The sequence below is a fragment of the Dipodomys ordii genome, unplaced genomic scaffold, assembly GCF_000151885.1.
Source record: "Dipodomys ordii isolate 6190 unplaced genomic scaffold, Dord_2.0 Scaffold12, whole genome shotgun sequence".
Lineage (NCBI taxonomy): Eukaryota > Metazoa > Chordata > Mammalia > Rodentia > Heteromyidae > Dipodomys > Dipodomys ordii.
This window is the reverse complement of record NW_012267228.1, coordinates 15,632,539-15,653,263: the sequence shown is the minus strand read 5'-3', so window position 1 is coordinate 15,653,263 and position 20,725 is coordinate 15,632,539. Positions and strand designations below refer to the sequence as shown.

Here is a 20,725-nt window from a genome sequence, read left to right as displayed (position 1 = left end):
TGCAACAGAAATTAAACTTAACTTTAAAGGCTCCTTGATCTGCATCTTGCAATGATACTTAGAATTTAGAATCAGAGGCAACTTAGGTTAAATAACTTGAGTAGGATGTAGCAGTTCTAGATGGAGCGGAGAGACTATAGTCTGGCATCAGAATGCTTTATCTGTGCCATTTACCTCACTGACTATGTCTGAAAATAAAGAAATAAAAGAAGATCCAAGGAGAGGTCTGAGGCATAGTTCAGTGGTAAGACAATTTATTTAGCATGTATGTGGCCCTGGTTAAAATACATAAACTTCTGTTTTTCTGTATCTTCTCCTATTTATGCAAAATGTACATTTCTCACAATTAAAATGAAAACCTGATAAAGGAGAATAATCAGTTATAGTAATAAAATGAGAACAGAATTTTTTTTTTGTTCAGTCGTGGGACTTGAATTTGGCTTCAGCGCTATCCCTCAGCTCTTCAGCTCAAGGTGAGTGCTCTATCGCTTGAGCCACAGTGCCACTTCTGGTTTTCTAGTGGTTTATTGGAGATAAGAGTCTTGTGGACTTTCCTTGCCCGGACTGGCTTTGAATTGTGATCTTCAGATCTCAGCCTCCTGAGTAGCTAGGATTACAGGCGTGAGCCACTGACGCCCAGCTAAGAACAGAAATTTATTAGAAAGCAAATCAGATATGAATAGAGTCCAGGAAAATGAGATGTAAGCTTTGTGCTGTAGTTAACCACTGGTATCATCTAGGATCCAATAGAAAACCATTCTTCTTGCTAGTTCTGCCTTATCAAAAGTATGATCAGCTAGGGGCTGGTGACTCATGCATATAGTCCTCATATGAAGATTCAGCCTAGTCAGAAAAGTCTGAGTGACTCCATCTCCAATTAACCATCCCAAAGCAGTACTGGAGGAATGGTTCATGTGGTAGAACACCAGCCAAGAGCAAGAAAGCACAGCAAGTGTGTGAGACACTGAGTCCCAGTCCAGGTACAATTGTACAGAACAAATGTCAGGTGGCTCATGCCTGAAATGCTAGCTACTCAGGCAGCGGAGTTGTGAGAATTGTGATTTGAACCTGATCTAGGCAGGAAGGTCTGTGATACTCCAATTAATACCCCCCCCCCACACACACAAAAGCTAGAAATAGAACCATAGGTCAAGTGACAGTCTTGAGTGACAAAGCTCAGGAATAACACCCAGGCCCTTGAGCTCAAGCTGGGATGTGTGGCGGGAGGGGGGGGTACAGGGGGGGAGAGGGGGGAGGAGGGTGTAATCTCAAATAGTGTTGTTTGTAAGCAAAAAGAGGAGGCAGACTATTTAAACAAAGAGATACTTTAGATTGAAGACACTAGGTAGATTAAAGACACTAGGACAGAAATGCTTACTGATATGAAAAATGTGATCTTTTGAGAAAAAGACACATAACAAATATTAGAATCCAATTTTTAAAAATTTCAGCAGTCAAATTAGCATGGTCAGTAAAGTGTTCAGAGTAGGCACACTTATGTAGGAATACTGGTAGTTTGTGTGATTAGATTATAAATGATTTCTTAGAGTTCTATTCAGATCTTGAGAGTCCTGTCTTCTTAAAACTCTTAGCAGTGTGGCCTTTTCCTCTCTCCAAGAGTCTGGCTCCAGGAGGCACAGTGACTGAAGCCCAGTTTAATGAGTCAGGGAAAAGTTAGTTGAAGGAGGCCAGCAAAGGATTATCCTTGCTCAGATCAGACTTTCTCTGGCCGTTGCCTATTTAAATGTAAATAGCCACCTTTGGCTAGGGGCTACTGTGTGGGAAAGAAATGCCTTACTGTATATATCAGCATAGCCAAGGAAAGCAAAACTTGTGATATTGCATAATTCACAGCATGCTAGGAAAAAACATCTTGAATGGCCTAGTAGTAATTGCTGTGGCATAAATATTTCCTCAAGAACCAATAAGTAGATAGTTCAGGTGCCATTTCATCATGAAAGAAATCTTGGAAGGCAAAGAGAAAACTGGAAATGAGTGACATCTGTTTGTACAGTGGAATTGTGGAATAAATCTACCTGGAGATGAGCTCTACCTGCGGGCCAGCAACCTCAAAACCTTATAGATATTTTTTATTTTGGTCATTTACATTTGCTTTGGTGGTGGTTTTCCTATTATTCAGATGCTTAGCATAAATGGGTTTTTTTTTTTTTGCATGCACACCCTGAAAAGTTTCTGTCTCTGTCCATTTTAGGCAGTTATAATTATATATAATAGTTTAGGCACTTTTTAAAAAATAGAAGTTTACTCATAACTCATAGTTCTCAAGTCTGGAGAGCACAAGGTCAGAGGGCCCCATCTGGTGAAGCCCTTCTTTCCAGGTGGAAATCTGCAGAAGCATCACAGGGATGCTTCCACATGTGTGGAGAGGGGCACTTACAAGAGACAGAGCCAAACTGACAGACCAACTCACAAGATAACCCATTAATCCATGAATGGGTCCATCCATTCACCAGGACCGCAGCTTCATTATGCAATCACTGCTGAAGGTCCCATCTCTTTATAGTTCACAATGGGGGTTAAGTTCCAGGAGGAGTAGTGTGGAGGACATTCAAACTACAGAAGTTATGATAAGATACTTGAAGGTCTTCTCCCTTGCTGCCAGTTATTCCAGTGTTGGAGGTTTCGGCTTTCTTGATCTTGTTGGTACATAGCAAAGCTGTGCTTTTCAATACAGGAACCAGTAGCCAAAGTGACTATGTGATTTCAAATTATTTGCAATTAAATAGAGTTTAACTCATACTTGCTTGGGTGCTCTGGCCACATTTGAAATGCAAGTGGGGAGTGCCATCCTTTTGACCAGCACAGAGAGAACATTTTCAGCACTGTAGCAAGTTCTTCTGCATAGTGCTCTGTGTGTGTGTGTGTGTGTGTGTGTGTGTGTGTGAGTGAGAGAGACAGACAGACAGACAGAGACAGTGACAGTGACAGAAAATGAGAGAGGTAGGAGAAGGGGGAGGAGGAGAGGGAGAGGAAAGAGGACAAAAAATTCAAGCCTTGTCAATTATAAACTCATTGTGTTCCCTGGAGGAAACTACTCTTCCTTTTATTGGTCTTTTATTTTCTCTAAAAGAGCCAAGCTGAGCTAGGAGTATTTGGGGGAAGTCTTCTAGGTTCAATATAATAAAACTCTAAGCACTGTCTTTTGATTTCTAACATTTGTAGACTTTTTCAATCTTCAAGGCTTAGGTGTGAGGTCCGCCATCAGATCATATTTGGATATTAAATATTGAGAACCGGGCTGAGAATCTATAACAGTTTCCTTTGTTTCTTCTTCTAGCAAAAAAAAAAATTAATAGAAATTCAGTGGCAGGTAGACATGGGTTCCAACAACCTGTCTGCCAATTTCCTTTACTTAGTGTCAAAGCAATAGACTAACGCAGGACAAGGCAGTCGTAAATGCATGTGTTGGCCACCAGAAGATGTAGCAGAGGCTACAGGAAAGGGTGAAAAAAAAATCACCTTCTTCATATAAAAACAGTTCATTATGCATCCCGTCTTGATGGTGAATTAGTATTTTATTCTTGATTCATTCATTATTATTCATTTATTCATTCAAGTATTTCAGTGTGTACTATATTCCAAGCAGTATATTAGATTCTGAAGATGCAGCAGTGAATAAGATGCTTGTTGTTCTTACACTCATGGTCATTTTAGTAGGGCGATCAAATAGACATTAAACAGGTAATTCTTGAAATAGCTATTTACAGTGGTAGTTAAGGCTAGAGAGCTGATATCCCAAGGATTATGAGAGCAAGTGACACAGTCATCTGATCTTGTGTGAAGCACTGGAGCAGGCTTCTTAGGAAAACTATCCCTGCTCTGTACAAGGACCTAGGCGAAGAATTTAGTAGGAGGCAGAAGTGAATATGTTCATAAGAAATGAGGGTAGACAGGGTCTAGCTTAGGCTGAGCCTTTCTAACCAGACATGGAGCTGCACTTTATTTTAAGGTGAATGGGAAGCCATTGAAAGGCTTTTAAATAACAGTCTAATATGATCGTCATATATTCAAACACATTCCCTCTGGCTGAAGAGCAGGAAAGACGTGGATAGAAGGCACATGTTTCTAGACAAGTGTCCCAGTTATAGTTTAGGGTGTGAGGCATAGTTAAGGAACATGGAGAGTAAGAAATAGTTACTGGGTAGCAGAGTGCTTGCAAAGGGCATGTAAAGGAGTCATTTATCATCCACACCTTTGACTGTTGAGGGTTCACTAATTACAATGGCTTTGGAGGATCTAATCTCAGATCATCTGGGGAGCCCAAAGTTTTACAAACAAAGGAAAACCCTATCATTGCCTTTATTCTGACCAGAGGCATGATTTTCTTGATGTTTATGTACTTCTAATACATGTTCATGTCATTACAATAGTGACTCCTTGATCTCCAGTGTAACACTATACTTACTATTTTGGTTAGAGTGAAGAAGTCAGTGCTGTTGTGATTTCAACCTTTCTTTGTCCTAAAAGGAGAATAAAACAAATTGGAAATGGGGGGAAAAATAAAAGGATCCACTTTTTCTTTTTCTTCTGCCTAGAAGACAGACAGATAAGCAATGTGAGGTGTTATAGTTGATAAAGTAAGGGTAGAGATAGCTAGAGTTTAAAAATCAGTTATTGAGTCGGGCTCAGTGGCTGATACCTGTAATCTTAGCTACTCAGGAGGCTGAGATTGAGTATCATGGTTCAAAGTCAGGCTGGGCAGGAAAGTTGGTGAGACTCTTATCTCCAATAAATCACCAGAAAACCAGAAGTGGCGCCGTGGCTCAAATGGTAGAGTGCTACCCTTGAGCTGAAGAGCTGAGGGACAGTGTTCTGGCCCAGAATTCTAGTCCCATGACAGATAAAACAAAAAAAAAATAGTTATTGTTTCATTCAGCTTCAGAAATACCTTGTCTCTCAGTTTTTTCTTACAATTACTAAAAACTCTATCTTATGTATTTAGATTAAAAATACAGAATTGAATATCATCCTATCATCTTTATAACACATTATTTGACCTTTCTAACTATCTCAATCTCTGATATCATTGGCAAATCATATTATTTCTTCAGCACAAACTAGGGCTATTGTTTAATACTTATTTTGTTTTGCCTCTTTTTGTTTATGTTGTTTTTATTCCTTTTGCAATTGCTCCTTTCTTTGGTATTGCTGTTACGAAGCTTATAAAAATAGCACTGTCTCTGTATTAGAACTCGATGCTTTGCAAATCAAGTTCTCATTTTGTATCTCCTTTATTTTACTTTACTCTTTTGACCCTTTATATTATAATTATAAGTAAAAATATATTGTTTCTTGCTAATATTACTTGCCTAGACTTTGGTGACTTATTGTTTAAGTTGTGCGAATCAAAGATGAGTCTGAGTCCCTGTTCTCCAACCTTTCTAGAGTTCTGACTTGGATGCAGTCTTTATTGCAGTTATTTCTGGGATTCAATTTTTAACAACATCATTTAAGATCATCACGATAATTTAATTAGCAGTAATGTGAGTATTAAATAAGTATTTATAAGGCTCACCCTGGTGCTTTGTCTACAGAAAAATGCTCCTTCCCCTAAATACAGGTCATCATCATCATTTCAGAGATTTTTGTACTTGATTTCTTTTCATCGCTCTCTTATTTTTTAGCTTGAGTATATTTTGGAACACAATATGATAGAGAATAGATAAGTAAATAAATTATATACGTACTTTATGTAGGTTCAAAAGGTAAAAAAGATAAGCAAGGCATGCAGTTGTGTATCTAGTAAGAGACACATACCAGGACCCCAAAGTGAACAAGAGAATTTTAGGTGAATTAGTGAAAAATAAGGATAAAATAGCTTATGGAATTGGTCTCTGGAAGACAGGGTGGCATTCCTACTTTGCCCAGTCAAAGGCCTATTTCCTTCCCATGATGATGGGTTTAAATAGACACTATCAACAAAGAAGTAGGTTGTTTCAGTGACTGAGACAAAAAGAAAATCAGCTTCACTGGGGGCAGCGGCACACTGATTCAGGAAAAGGTGCCATTTCAATGATCTTTTTTTTTGGGGGGGGTCCGTTCGTGGGGCCTGAACTCTGGGCCTGGGCGCTGACCCTCAGCTCTTCAGCTCAAGGCTAGCGCTCTACCACTGGAGCCACAGCGCCACATCCAGCTTTTTCTGTTTATGTTGTGCTGAGGAATCGAACCCAGGGCCTCATGCGTGCAAGGCAAGCACTCTACCACTGAGCCACCTTCCAAGCCAATGAGCTTTTTATCTGTGCCCCCATTTTCATTAGGCAATTGAAATGGGAAACATTATGGGAGCTATAAGATCACAACCAAAAATTGTTATGTCAAGACTTAAAAACTGATCTAAACCATGTGCCTCGGTAAACCATTTGAACTGCTTCAGACTAAAGCTTAACACGTTGCTTCATCTAGATGTAATGTGTTTAAATTCCTTTAGCTGTTTCTCATTTTGGAAATAGATGAATTGTGTATATCTCACATTTTTTGCCTACATGTTCATGATTACAAACTTGTAATTAGCCAAATTATTAATTGGCTTAGACTATACCAAGGACAGCTTTCATTTCTAATGGTAAGAAATAGAGTCTGAAAATCAAAGGAATTTCCTGTCCTTGAATAGGTGTTTGATAGTACCTGTGGTCTGTAGGCAGACCCTTTGAGGATTGCATTCAGACCCTTTAATGGGTTTCTCAAGTCATCATACCAAATATATGTGTAACTCTCTATCTCCATCCTCCCTTTCCATTCACTCTCTCTGCTTATAACCATTTGGAGTGACACTTATCCTCCAGAACTACTGGTGTCATTTTCTTCTAGGAAAGTAGACATTTCTGTATCTATTGGTCTTTTACTTCCTTAGCCTCCATCATGTTTTCCTACCCCAACTCTCTCCTTTTTACATCTGCTTTCCTCCATTCCCTCAAATCCACTTTTATTATCCAGAGAGGTTTGCTGAGTGTTGTTTTTGAAGAATTTGGAGTGTTTCAAATTTTATCCTCCAATAACTTATGAGGCCTTTCTCCTGAATATATCTGCATTTTTCCATGGGAAGAGTTCTAGTGAACAAAGATTTTTTTTAACTTTTTTTTTGTATGCCTTTTTATTGTTTGCCAGTCCTGGCGTTTGAACTCAGGGCCTGAGCGCTGTCCATGAGCTCTTTGTGCTCAAGGCTAGTGCTCTACCACTTGAGCCACAGTACCACTTCCAGTTTTTGTTTTGTTTTTGAGTAGTTTATTGGAGATAAGAGACTCATGGGGACTTTTCTGTCTGAGCTGGCTTTAAAACGTGATCCTCAGATCTCAGCCTCCTGAGTAGCTGGGATTACAGGCATGAGCCACTGGCAGCCAGCTCCTTCTTTCCTGTATTAATGTATGTACAAGAGTATCTTATAATCTATGCTGTATTTGAAATGCATCTGTTTAGGCCCTTGTCTCAGAACATGATTTGAGCATTGAAATGCTTGGAGTACTGTGACTTCCTGAGACTGTATCCAATGTCATGTAAGGCAAGTATTTCTTTTTCCAGTGTTTTAGTATTACTTTAAAATTTTTCAACAATTCAAGCTAGGTGCCAGTGGTTCACACCGGTAAGCCTAGCTATTCAGGAGGCTGAGATCTGAAGATCACAGTTGAAAGTCAGATTGACCGGGTAGGAAGATCTTTGAGACTCATCTCCAATTAATCAGAAAATTGACAGAAGTGGAGCAGTGGCTCAAGTGGTAGAATCCCCAGCTAAGGGACAGCACTCAGACTCTGAGTTCAAGCTTCAGTACTGGCATGCACGTGCACACGCCTGTACACACACACCTCACACACACATATCTCAAGAATGCCTATTTGTGTCTTGAGGACATTCATGCATCTCCACTTCAAATTTATTAACTTTTATTTTGTTATAATTATCTAAATACGTTGACCTTTAAACTCAGTGAAGGAAAATCCTAATGGCTACGGTTTTTCAAGATGGGAGTATGGAGATTTGAATTCAGGGCTTCACTTTTGCAAGGCAGATGTTCTACCAGTTGAGCCACACTTCCACCCCATGTTTTCTTTGGTTATTTTTGAGGAAGGCTCTCACTCAGGGCTTCAGTCCTCCTTCTTTGCTTCCCTATGTCACTGGAGATGACAGGCATTTGCCACCGTGCCCAGGTCTTGTATGTCCCCTGGAACTGGGTTACAGGCATGTACCACCACACTGGGTGAGTCAGATGGAGTCTTATGAAATGGTATGCCCAGCTGGCCTTGAACTGAAATCCCATCTATCTCCCCCTCCCAAAAGACAGAATTGAATCACCATGCCTGGCTGAACTTCCTTTTAATTTTAATTTATTGACACACTAAAAACAGAGCCAGAAATATTCATGGGACAAAGACTGTTTTATAACAGTTGCATATTTCAAATGTCTAGCATAATATATTCCTGTAGAGTAAATGAATAATAAATTTTGAGACTGTCTTAATGTTGAAAAACTAAGAAAACATACAGGTAAATTTAGAAAAAAATGGTTGCCACAAAGTATTTTATCTGAATGTTGAAGAGATGAGCTATTTGGTCAGATGATTTGGGTTTGAAATTTGCTTTATTAGTGCCTCTCCTCATATCCCACATTTGTGAAACTAAAATAATAATAAATCTACCTTAAAGTATGCTCTATCATTACCTCTCCTTACATTCTACAGCTATGAAACTAAAACAATAATAATAAGTCTATCTTATAAGGTTAATACAAAGGATTCTATCTATCTACCTATCTATCTATCTATCTATCTATCTATCTATCTATCGATCGATCGATCGATCGATCGATCGATCGATCTTCTTGTGGGGTCTGAACTCTAGGCCTGGGCGCTGTTCCTCAGCTCTTCAGCTCAAGGCTAGTGTTCTACCACTTGAGCCACAACACCACTTCCAGCTTTTTCTGTGTATGTGGTGCTGAGGAATCAAACCCAGGGCCTCATGCATTCAAGGCTAGCACTCTACCACTGAGCCACCCAGCCCAAAAAGATTATATTATACCATAGCACATGGTGAAAGTTTGATAACTATTAGCTATTTCCACTGTGGTTATTATTATCATCATCATCAACATCATTTTTGTCTTGAAATTGTGCCATTGTTACAAACTTTCTGAATATGCTCATTAAGAAAACAATTATGAACCACAGATCACAGAAATAAATGAAACAATACTGATTAAAACCTTGTCATTCTTACTTTTAACCACAAGCTTAAAATTAGTTTCATGGTGAGGTTGACCTGGTTATTGTGTGTGTTGTGCAATGTGAGAAATCAGGGGCAGGAGAGCGGGGAAGAATAGAGAATATGAAGGATGCTTTCTGTACTTGGGGAAGCCTGAGAAGGAATAGTCCCCAAATGTGCGCTGCAGCACCAAGCCTTCTTTATAATGCCAGTAAAAAGCAAGAGGCTGTCCTGAGATATTCTGAAAAGTTGTCAAGGCAAATGAGAACTCTCTCCATGTTGGAGACAATATAAAAAGACTAGCAGCTGGAGCCCTGTAGGGGAGGATCGAGTTCATCTTGTTCTCTGCTTTGTTTTAAGTGCCAAGCCCATAGTAGGTACTTTACAAATGATTTGTAAAGCCGGCTGAATGGGTATTTTTGAGTTATTACTAGTGTGGTCTAGAAATGAAAAGTAGGTCACCTTACCTGTGTCTTTGAAGTTTAAGTACAATAACAGTGTATTTCCAGAGAAGACAGGTTTCAAACCATAGTACTAGAAACAAGACTGAACTTCTCAAATGTTTTTCCTGTCTTATTCCAGCATGTAATCTACAGGAGAACATTTTGGCGGGGGCGGGGGGGGGGACGGGGTGCGAGGTAAGGGCATTGAGCATATTTTCTTCAGCCAAACTTAGTTTTTGGTACTGAAAATGATATATTTCTATTTATTAAAGTGTTCAAAAGCTACTATTTTTTTCTAATACATTTTATTTCCAACCAACAGAATTACAACCAACAGAATTAAATAAGCATAAGTCCAACAGTAATTCTGGGTAAGGTACTAGCTAAACAAACAAACAAACAAAAATTGCCAGGTAAGAAATGGTAGAGATTTCACTTTCCCCATTTCCCAGTAGAAGTCTAACACCCATGAACACTATCAATATATATATATTTTTGCAGAGTTTTCTTTCTTTTGTTCTTTTCTGCCTCTTTACTCTTTTGGCAAATGAATAGCCATAGAAACCTCTAATTCATGTATTCAGGCGATAGAGTGTTAAGGAGCTGCCTGAGTAGGTTGAAGAGTCAGAGGGTCAGGTATCAGAATCCACTGTCGCTGTAATAGAGGGTAATGTCACTTTAAGACATGTGATAGTTGAGCGGGGAGGGATGCATTGAAACAGACTACTGCTACTTACAGCACGTATAGCAGCCCAGCGCCTACATTTCGCTGCCTAACTCTGTCCTGACTGCACGGCAGTAGGGCTGGTCTGTCCGTCAGTGATTGTACACTGATTCTCATCAGGACACTATACAGTACCGCACCATCATTTCAAAGGTCTCGTCAGGCAGGGGTGACGCCAGGAGATGATTTAAAGGTGAAAATGACAAGGTTTCCACCCCTCAAACCTTGGTTCTTTTTCTGACAACACAGTCTGATCGGAGCCTGAGCCCGATGTCTTCTTTATTGTGGAGATAGGATCGGAAGAGAAATACCTTTTTTTTTTTTTAATTCCTGATAAAGAAGATTGTTGGGAAGCTCTTTCTTTGAACATCTCAGAATTGTGGCACAGATGGATTTTAAAAAGTGTTAGATCTTTCCAATGAACACTAATAGAGTACTCTGCTCTTGGCTGGATTTTTCAGGTAAGAAGCTTCTTTAAAGATTTTTTAAGATTCAGAAAGCAGAAAGAGTACTGTGTGGGGCTGGAAAGGTGGTTTGGGGGGGGGGGGAAGAGAAACACTTATTCACATTGAAATGAGCTCTCTGTAAGAGAAAGCAGTTCAGAGCCCCTAGGAAGCCTCCCAAGTCAGGCTGAGAAGGAAAGAAAGTTAAATGAAAAAAAAAAAAGAAAAAGACAAAAAGAATGTTGCTAAAAAAAGTCAAGTTACAGCAATCTGTGTGACTACTAACATCTAGATGGGTGAAAAAAATGAGACAGAGGAGAGAGAGGAAGAGAGAAAGAGAAAGAGAGATCACTGAAGAACTGTTAAGTTTGAGGAGGATTTGTTCAAGTTTAAATTAATTCCTGGTGCCTTTTAGCAATGATTCCCAAGCTGTGAACGCATGCTATAGTCACCTCTGTTTTATCTTTCTACCATGTGCAGGTTCTTTTTCGTTATTTTTTTAAGCCTAAAATAAGATGAAATCATTTTAAGATTCACAGGAGGGGGTATCTTCACGGAAGAGAACGTAGCTATTGTTTTTTTTCCTGGTAGTTTTGGAAACAATGAGGCTAGGCATGTTGTATATAAAAGTAAACAGTGGGTATTGGGACTAATTAGAAAGTGAGTGGTCCAGCTGAACCACAGACGGGGTCCTGGTGGCACCATGCTGTAGAGAATAATGTTTTTCTACTTTGCACTTAATTACAGTTGTCATCATTTCTCAATTATACTCCTAAGACCTTCTCGAAAGATTCAACTTCTAACACCCCCTCATTATCCTGAATTATATGCTCATATACATATATGTGTATAATGTACACTTTTGCTTGCAATACCAAGCTCCCGGGTTTTGAAAGACTGCCACTTTTCATAAATAACAGAGGCCACCCTGGGAGGTCACTGCCGGGTTTTTAATGTAGAGTTGAAAATTCTTGAAGGGTGTGATTTGACAGTGGGAAGGGGAAAAAAATCATAATTAAATTGCCCAGCACTTTCTACCTAAGAGCAAAGCATACACTGAACTGGATTCTTGTGTGGGAACATGCCTCCAATCACTAGCTGATGCTTCAAGTTTGATTAATTTGGCAAGGCAAAATGCAGCATAAGGTGTTGTTTGAGGGATGGAACAATATGTAGCAGCATTGTGCCTCTGTAGCTACAACGGCTCTCAGAGGTGAAGATAAGACTGTCAAAGTTTCAGCGCCTAAGAAAAGGTATATGTTCATCCATAAATACATACACCACCTGTATATGCATATTCATCGACACTATGCAACAAATGCCTTAGTTGAATCTTAACAGGCAAAGCAATACTGTAAATTATGGTTCGCTCTAGGATACAGGCATAGATTTTACACCTGAAACTCAGTCTGGCTGAAGACAATTCCTTCTGATTTTTTTTTTTCTTTTTTAAAGTCCAGCCAGAAAGATTGGTTCTATCAGGAGATTACAACATGCCTCTGAGAAATGATTACTTAGTTTAGAAGGCAGCATTGCGATTAAAAATTCATGACTGTAGAATTAAAAAAAAAAAAAAAGGAACCCACTCTGTCTTTCCAGGCTTATGTCAGACTTGCAATGAAGTTAGAACGAACAGGAGTCTGCAGCTCTGCGAAGAACCATAGTTTTCAGAGTATTGTGTAAAATAGGATCTTTTTAAATGTTAGCCTAAATAATAGTACAAAAATTACATCTAAATCTCAATTTTTAAAAATTGTAGGTTTTTTTTTTTGGCCATCCTGGCAGCTTTCATATACAGAACTTAAAGACTGTATTTATGACCTTCTTGGAAGAGGTCTTCCTTCAGTAAGCTCAACTTCCTGGCTATGACCTCTGCTAGATCATGACGTGGGACTCTGCCAGGGGCAAAGGGACCTGAGGACTGAGATCTCTCTTCTTCCCTGGTGATGCTGATGGAGCTGGGGGCTCGAAGCGAGGGGTAACTTTGACGTACATCTATACGCACCTATGTATTTTTGTCTCATGTTCTTTGTAGAGAATGGCTATGGTCTCTGCCATGTCCTGGGTCCTCTACTTGTGGATAAGCACGTGTGCGATGCTGCTCTGCCATGGATCCCTCCAGCATACTTTCCAGCAACACCACCTGCACAGACCAGGTAAGGTAGTCACTGACTCTGCTGCAGCCTCCTGTAGGATCCCCTTGGTCTCCTTGGACACATGAAGGAATGCAAGGGACGGAGGACGCTACAATGTGGGCAGCTGGCTTCTGAATTCTAATACCTGTTTATTATAGGCTGTATGCTTGGGGAGGGGGATAGTGTGTGGGGGGGGGAGATGGAGAGGGGTCCAGAATGCCTTGGAGGTGTTTCTATTAATTTCTCAGACAAGGTACATTTCTTGAGTAACTACACTCTCTCCTCACATGCTTAGAAGTAGAAGTGATTCTTTGGGGGCATGCTCTGGAGAATAGCAAGGTGCAACTCCCAAGAGTTGGGAGGCTTTAGGGAAGGAAAATAGCATCTTTTCGTGTCTGTTCCTGGGGTGCACATTAAAAAACAAAACAAAACACAGAGCAACAGTGTAGATACTGTGATCTCACAAGTCTCCATGTCACCAAGATTTTTGTGAAAGCATTAGCCCCTAAAACGAACTTTAGGGGCAAAGTTGTCAATGGAAAGGAATGAAAAGTGACCATTTCTTGTCACCTTCATGTGGCTGCTTTCCTTCCCTTTCCTTTCTATTTTTCTAAGTCCCTTCAGTGATGGCTGTTTTTATTTTCTTTGCCCTGTACTTTTTTTGTGTGGGGGGGGAACGGTGGGAGGGGACAGTTTCAGGAACAAGTTCTCTCAGTGAGATTCCCCCCTTCTGTCTCCCTCTCCTGTCCCCCTCCCGTCCCCCCCCCCCATTGAATTTTTACTTCCACATCATTTTACCTTCTACCTCATCTTGGCCTTCATTCTTCAGTCTGGATTGTTCCTCTCTCTCGGGCTGGCTTCCTCCTGACAAAGTCCCTCCCGGTTGGATTGCTCTTACCTTCTCTGGGTTCTCCTGAAGATCTCCTGCCATTTCCTTGGGCGCTTCTGCCTTGGCCATTTTTGTGTTCTCATTGCACGCCCTCCCTCCTCCTGCTCCACCCAACCTCTGCTGCCCAAGTGCAGCCGCCTCTGGGGACCAGTTGCGCGCCCAAGTTTGGAGTCCTCGTGGCTGTGGTGCTCCTGCAGCGTCTCCTCCGCGCCCCCCCCCCAATCCCCTCTGCCCTCCGACTTCCTCTTCCTTCAAGTCCAGCCTGGACTGTGCTGCTGCGGCGGCTGCCGCCGCCTTTCCCTAGCGAGGCAGCTGGACCAGGGGATGCTGACCCTACGTTCTTCCCCGCACAGCAGCTGCGCCTCTGGCTACCTGGAGCTGGGGGGCGGGCGAGGGGCTCAGCTTCCAGGTTGGAGCTGGCTGAGCCGAGCACGCACTGCACAGCGCACCCAGCCAGCAGCTCGGTGTTGCCGAGCTGCAGGCGGCTTGCTAGCTGCAGGCTTGCTCCAGAGGGAGAGGAGGAGGTGGGGCTGTGTGCGCTCCGGGCTGAGGCCTGGGGCCCTCCAGCAGCCCTCCAGCGTCCCAGCTTCCCCAGCTCTGGGTCCCGGAGGGAGGCGGGCAGGGGAGGCCAGGGGGCGCTGGTGTATGTGTGCAGGTGTGCATGGAAACGAGGGTTGTATTTCTGCATCCAGGGTCCAGAGCCTGATGCAAGGGTGGTGGGTCGATTGGTCTGTCTGTCTGTCTCTGTCTGTCTGTCTGTCTTCACTGTAAAGGTGGAGGGTTACAAACGGGGCGGGGGGGGGGTGTCCCCAGGTTATTTCCAAATATATAATCGCCCATCTGTCCTGGCAATGTCTTTGAATTGGGATGTGGAAAAAGAAATCTGTGATTTTTCGTGATAGTACCCTCATTATTAATGTTCTCAGGATTAATTCGCATTGTTCTTTATGCAAACGAGGGCAATTTGCTGACGTTTCAGAGAGGCTGAGTAACTAATCTGAAGACACACAGCACGTACCTGTCCTTGGAAGTCAGGTTGGGTTCAGGCCACAGCCAGAGCGGAGTCTACCAGAGTCAATAGGAGTAGAGGGGAACACCACTTAGGGTGCAAATGATGGGGCCTGGAAGCCTCCCTTTGAAGCTGAATTATATATTTCATGTAATTTGTTAAGCTTTCAGGTTATGTTAATATAATACATGCACTCAGTGAGCCCTTCTGAGAATGGTTCTGCGTGTGCGGTGGAGGGGTGGAGGGAGGCATTAAAGATCGTCCCTTAGTATTCCTGACTTCTCTTCCCTTAACAAATTTCCCCCTTCTGAAGATAACTTGGGACTGCAAGCAAAATAACTTCCTAGAAAATATTTTGTAAACTTCTTCACAAATAATCAGAGATGAGTGACTTCTGGCTTCATAGATGTTCAGATCAGAGATGTTGAATGAGTCAAGTTGTTGCTCATGTGGCTAATAATCCACATAGAATAATGGACAGAATAATACCCTGTTTGACTTTTCAAAAATCTCATGCTGTTTGTTTTAGTGGTAAATAGCCAGAAAAGACTACCAAATGCCACAAGGTTATTGTATAGTCTATGTATATAATCATGAAATACAGTCATTCGCTGTGGTCATTTACATATGGTTTTTTTTTCTGTCAACCAGTTGTTACAGGTTTTTTGGTGGGTTATTTATGAATGTTATGTGTCATAATTAAACATATCTCTCTGGGGCTAATTCTTGTATTGCCATATTTTTTAAATTGAGAAACTCATTGTATTCCAAATGAAATTAAACTCAATGTTCATTTTTTTTCTGTTGCCTACCTAAAAAAATTGCTTCTTATAAATCAATGCAAAAATCAAATTGTATCTCCAATATTCCAAGAAACTGAACATTGAAATCAACCCCAGGCCCAAATACTAATACCTCTGAGACCCTTCCTGACCTTACTGTTGAAATGATGAGACAGTAAATGCCTTCTTTTCCATACAGTCAGATTACAGTGATTTCATGCTGGCAGTGTACTGGTCCTGTGAAACATGATTATTCAACTTTTTTTGCTTTTCCACAACAGCTGCAAAGATTAAAGTGATAGATCTTTGTCAGAGCAAAAGTCTAGATTGTTTCAGTCAGACTCTTTAATACAATCATCTGTTTTGATTCTCTAAGTGAAAATATGCTTTGTCTGATGAGACTTGTGGCATTTCCCTCCGGGCCTCTTAAATCTTCAGGGACACTAATAAAATGTGTATGCAAACAGGAAGAAATCAGGACCTGTTATCTGGGACAATCCCACCCCAAAATGAGCAAATAAATAAATAAATAGCCGAACAAATGGGGGTAGGGTGGGGTGGAATAAAGGAAACACGTAATCTTATTTTCTCCAATTGCTTAAAACAAGTGGTATGATGAGAAAAAATGAGGCCCCAAGCAGACCCTGAGCTCTGCTACATTTGCCTAAGCTTGAAAAATCACCTCTTTCATAAAGCAAGAACAGGCAGACTGCACATGCATACCAAGTATTCCGAGAAATGTGCAAAATGACAAATCTTTCACTCAGAGCCCTGAATGAAGGGAGAGAGAGGTCTTTCCAGCTGCCTTCTTACCTGCTTAGGCCTGGTTGTCCCCTCCTCCTCTCCTCAGCCTCTTATAGGCAGTTTTCCTGTCCCCTCCACCTCAAGATTGATGGGGTTCCGATTGCAAGCAGCCAATTTCAGTCTCTTACGAAATAATCCACTACACTGACAGATGAGTGGAATTTGACACAATGTTTCCCTCCTTCAGACTGCTACACCTGGATGGCACCCGCCAGCCAGGGTCCTTCAGGGGAAATGGTTAGAGATTTGGGTCCATTTCTGCTGTCATAACATGAAATTAGGACAATGCTTTTGTGGGGGGCATGGATTTGTGATCTGTCTTCTTTCTCTATGCAGTGGGTCTGTACACAAACAAAATGAGAATATGTTAACTAGAAAATTGGCTCATTTTAATGTATTTGCCCGCAGCCCCTAAGTACTTTCTATTTTTCATATTTATGGTATTAGGAACGCACCATTTATTTCCAGTTACTCCCTAGTTAAGGGAGATTAAAACAGTCAATCAAAGGAAAGTGAAATTTAAAATTACATAAATGAGTAAAATGTGCTATTGATGAACAGAGTCATAATTTCAATAATTTAATATTTGGCTAGATGAAGTTTTTATGTGGGAATTATATAAGACGTTACTGTAACAACTTGAACATCTATTATATTTTTGCTTCCCCCCTTCCCTTAGAAGACCTATAGGAAGCAGTTAATTTTTAAAAGAAAATTTAGAGGAAACAATGGAGACTCAAAAGTATTTATGTGTGCTTTGTTTCTTGTAATGGAATAGAAAGTCTCAACTCTCAATGATCATAAACACTCATGTAACAGGTGATAAAGGAGGAATGGTTTACCAAATGTAGCTTTCTGTTTTAAAATTAGCTTTTTTAATCTTCATGAATATATGAACAATGACAGCAGTTTTAATGGCTACATAATTTGGGGTCTGCAGTGTGTGTATGTGTGTGTATGTCCCTGAAATATAATAAAATATATATAAAACTCACTTAATAAAAGAATTCTTAAGGCCTTTAATAATTTATAATTATACCAATGAATTACACTATATAAAATGCTGTATCTAATCATTTTAAGTATCCAACAAATCACTTTTTCTTCGGTCACTGCAGTTTTATTGAGAAAGTTATCTGGAAGATGTTATACATAATGATTGAATAGAATTATATATGTAATTTATGTTTGCTAAGCTTTAAAACTATATTAGGTAAACTATGTAGGTATATTCATCTATGAATTATATACTGAACATAACCATCCATTTTCAACTGTGATTTCATTTTCCAGTCCTGGGACTTGAACTCAAGGCCTGGGTGCTAGCCCTGAGCTGCTTTTGCTCAAGGCTAGCACTCTACTACTTGAGCCACAGCACTACTTCTGGCCTTTTCTGAGTAGTTTAATGGAGATAAGAGTCTCACAGACTTTCCTGACTAGGCTGATTTCCAATCATGATTCTCAGATCTCAGTCTCCTGAGTAGGATTACAGGCATGAGCCATGGGCACCCAGCTTAAACTGTTGTATATTTTGATAAATTAAAATGAAAAATTCTTATATGACTTACATTTATTTTTACCTTACCACTCAAATTTACTTTATAGATAGCTACTTAAGAAATATGCATTAGGATACCAAGATACATTATAGCAAATGGTTGTTTGAAGGTAAGGGAAATGGTAATTCAGTAGTTGCTTTTCAAGAATGCCTACCAGAGCCAGCTTGCTAAGTATAGTGAATTGGTCTAAGGATTAGAGCAGACAGGTTGTTATTTGGTATAAGCCAGTGCTACTGATAATCCATTGATCATCTGCTTGATGATATTGACCTCATCCCAGAGCCAAAGTGGAGCTATGGATTTTTGATAAAACCCTAAAATATAAAGCCCAAGTAGTGGTGCAAATAACTATTCTGTTTGCTCCTATAAACTGGTAAGAGAATTGTTATAATACTGTGTAAGGTGTAGTTAATTCCAGTTCAAGTTTGTGGCATCCATTCATAACAATAGATATTATACCTGTGCAAACAAAAATAAGTAAACATTAGTTATCAGCGGCTAACTTCTTAAAGATAATTTAAGGTGATATGAACTTCAACAAACTAGTTTTGAATTTAAGTATTAAAAAAACTCATAGTCCTAATATTCACTGAAATTAAGATTTTTCAAAAGCAATTCAGTAACGTCCTCTCCAAACGTGATAAGTGTAAATTTGGCATACACTTCTACTACACTTCTAGATGGTTAGGGTAAGAAAATTATTGGGCAAGTGTGAAAAATATATAGGTATATTAAGGAATGGAAATTGCGATAATAATTTTAAATTGAAAGAAAAACCCAGAAGTTAAATATGTATCCAAATGGACAATTGAAATGTGACCCATAACAGTCCCACCCCCACCCCCACCCTTTTAACCCTGCCAATGGTACAAGGGGTGAAGGCTGCAAAGGAGGAGATTTATTGGTTTTGTTCATGTGCAACCCCTCCACCCATATTGATGACCGAAGAAAACAAGGTGACAAAGAATCCACTTCACCATAATTTTGGAGAACTAAGTTATATTAGCATTTACACAAAGAATATCAAAGAAGTATAAACTTTCTTTCTCTACTATTTTTTAAATTTAGTGAGAGAACTAAAATGGCTGACCTTTTTTTTAACCTCTTATAAATCTATGGTTTTTTTGTTGCATTCATTTAGTATGAAATATCTATTGTATTTAACAAAAAGAAGCTTAAAATATTAGCTGTAGGGTTTTAATAATAAAAGTAGAAACATACTGCACAGTGTTTCTCAGTGGGGATAAAGGAGCGATAAAGGTGGGAAAGTATCATGAGACATTTTTTCCTTTTAAGAGCCTGAGTCTCATGCAGTGTCTAGGCTGGGACTATTCAAATTACAGTTTGTGAAACATTGTTCCTTCAAATGCCCCTTGGAAAAGAGGGGTTGATTAACTTCTGGGGAGGTGTTCACTGGGGCATGTCTTTTCCAGGACAAGACATCGGCCAAAGTATTTTCAAAATTAAAATTTTCTAAAATTTTCCATGACTTAAAAAAATGCAGACATCCACAATAAAAAATAAAAATTTAAAAAAATGCAGACATCATCTACACTGCATATCTGGATCACATGTATTGAAAAGTGAGGGTCGAACAAGTCTGGAATCCTGTTGTCTTTGTTCTTTGTTTCTACTTCTGATATACTTGGCTTATAGTAGGTGCTCAGACAACATTTGTTACATCATTAAGGAAGAGAGCAATAATATTTGGGAAGGGTTCAAACTCCACTAATTATTACTACTTGTGAGTATTTGCTTGTGTGAATATAAGGATGTGTGTGTGTATGTGTGTGTGTGTGTGTGTTTTCACTTTGGAGACTACTCAACTATGGAGCGATATAGAACACCGAATGAGTGGTATAGTATATATGTGCATGGGTGTACATATTTTGGTGTAAACATTTGGCTCAGTTCAATATTTGACAGCTTTCCTTTAATCAAAAGAATCACATAGACTTTACAAGTATGCACTTATTAATATAAAACATGTAGAATAAAGTACATATAAATGTGTTTTAAATCCCTAAAGATTTTCTGAGCTTTTTTGCACTCATACAATTAAAAACAAAATCGTATAAGGATGGTCTTGAGGGACTGAAAAAGAAACTTCTCTTAGCAAGTAAGAAGAGGCCTTTAACTTTCCCAGTATTTTGATTGCAAGAGAAAAATTATTACTATTATTATTTTTAGCAGAGAGAGCCTGAAGCTAGACAAGCAACTTTCCCCATCTTTAGGGTAATGAGAAAATGAATCATTTTATTAATAGTTTATTTAAAGTAATTGAATTTCTCCAAAGATAATGTCCTCAAAGCACATAGGGCTATCTTAGCTCACTAGTTGTTTTTCCTTTCCTATTTTCATGCAACAAAGGTCCTGAGAAATAAAAGAGAAGGTGGTTTTTTTTTTTGGTGTGTGGGGGGGTGGAGATTTTCTTTCAGAACATAGATTGAATGCTCAGATGTGTATTCATTAGGAGCCTCTTTGCTTAATGTATAGAAGGAGTCAAACCAAGTGTTACTCTGAGGCCAGAAGAGCAGAAAACCTCCCATCTCTGCCCCCAGCTGTGGCTACTGTTCTAGTCACGCTTCTACCTACATTTACCTTTATGCCATCTTGGCTAGATCTTCATTCTAGGATGCTTCTCATTATTCAGTAGGAAGTCTAAGCCAGCCAAATATTTACACATCCTGATGAGTTTTCTTGTTTCTTACTTGTGGACTGGACCAG

The 20,725-nt window shown here is 39.8% G+C and overlaps 1 protein-coding gene across 1 annotated transcript in view; it reads left to right on the top strand.

Annotated features, from left to right (window-relative positions):
- The first annotated feature begins 10,688 nt into the window (after positions 1-10,688).
- Positions 10,689-20,725, top strand: part of Fam19a1 (family with sequence similarity 19 (chemokine (C-C motif)-like), member A1) — a 480,497-nt gene continuing 470,460 nt past the window's right edge. The window contains exons 1-2 of the mRNA XM_013010445.1: positions 10,689-10,838; positions 12,856-12,976. Of these exons, the coding sequence (XP_012865899.1) occupies positions 12,859-12,976 (118 nt within the window). The 5' untranslated portion in view covers positions 10,689-10,838; positions 12,856-12,858. The remainder of the gene's footprint in view (positions 10,839-12,855; positions 12,977-20,725) is intronic.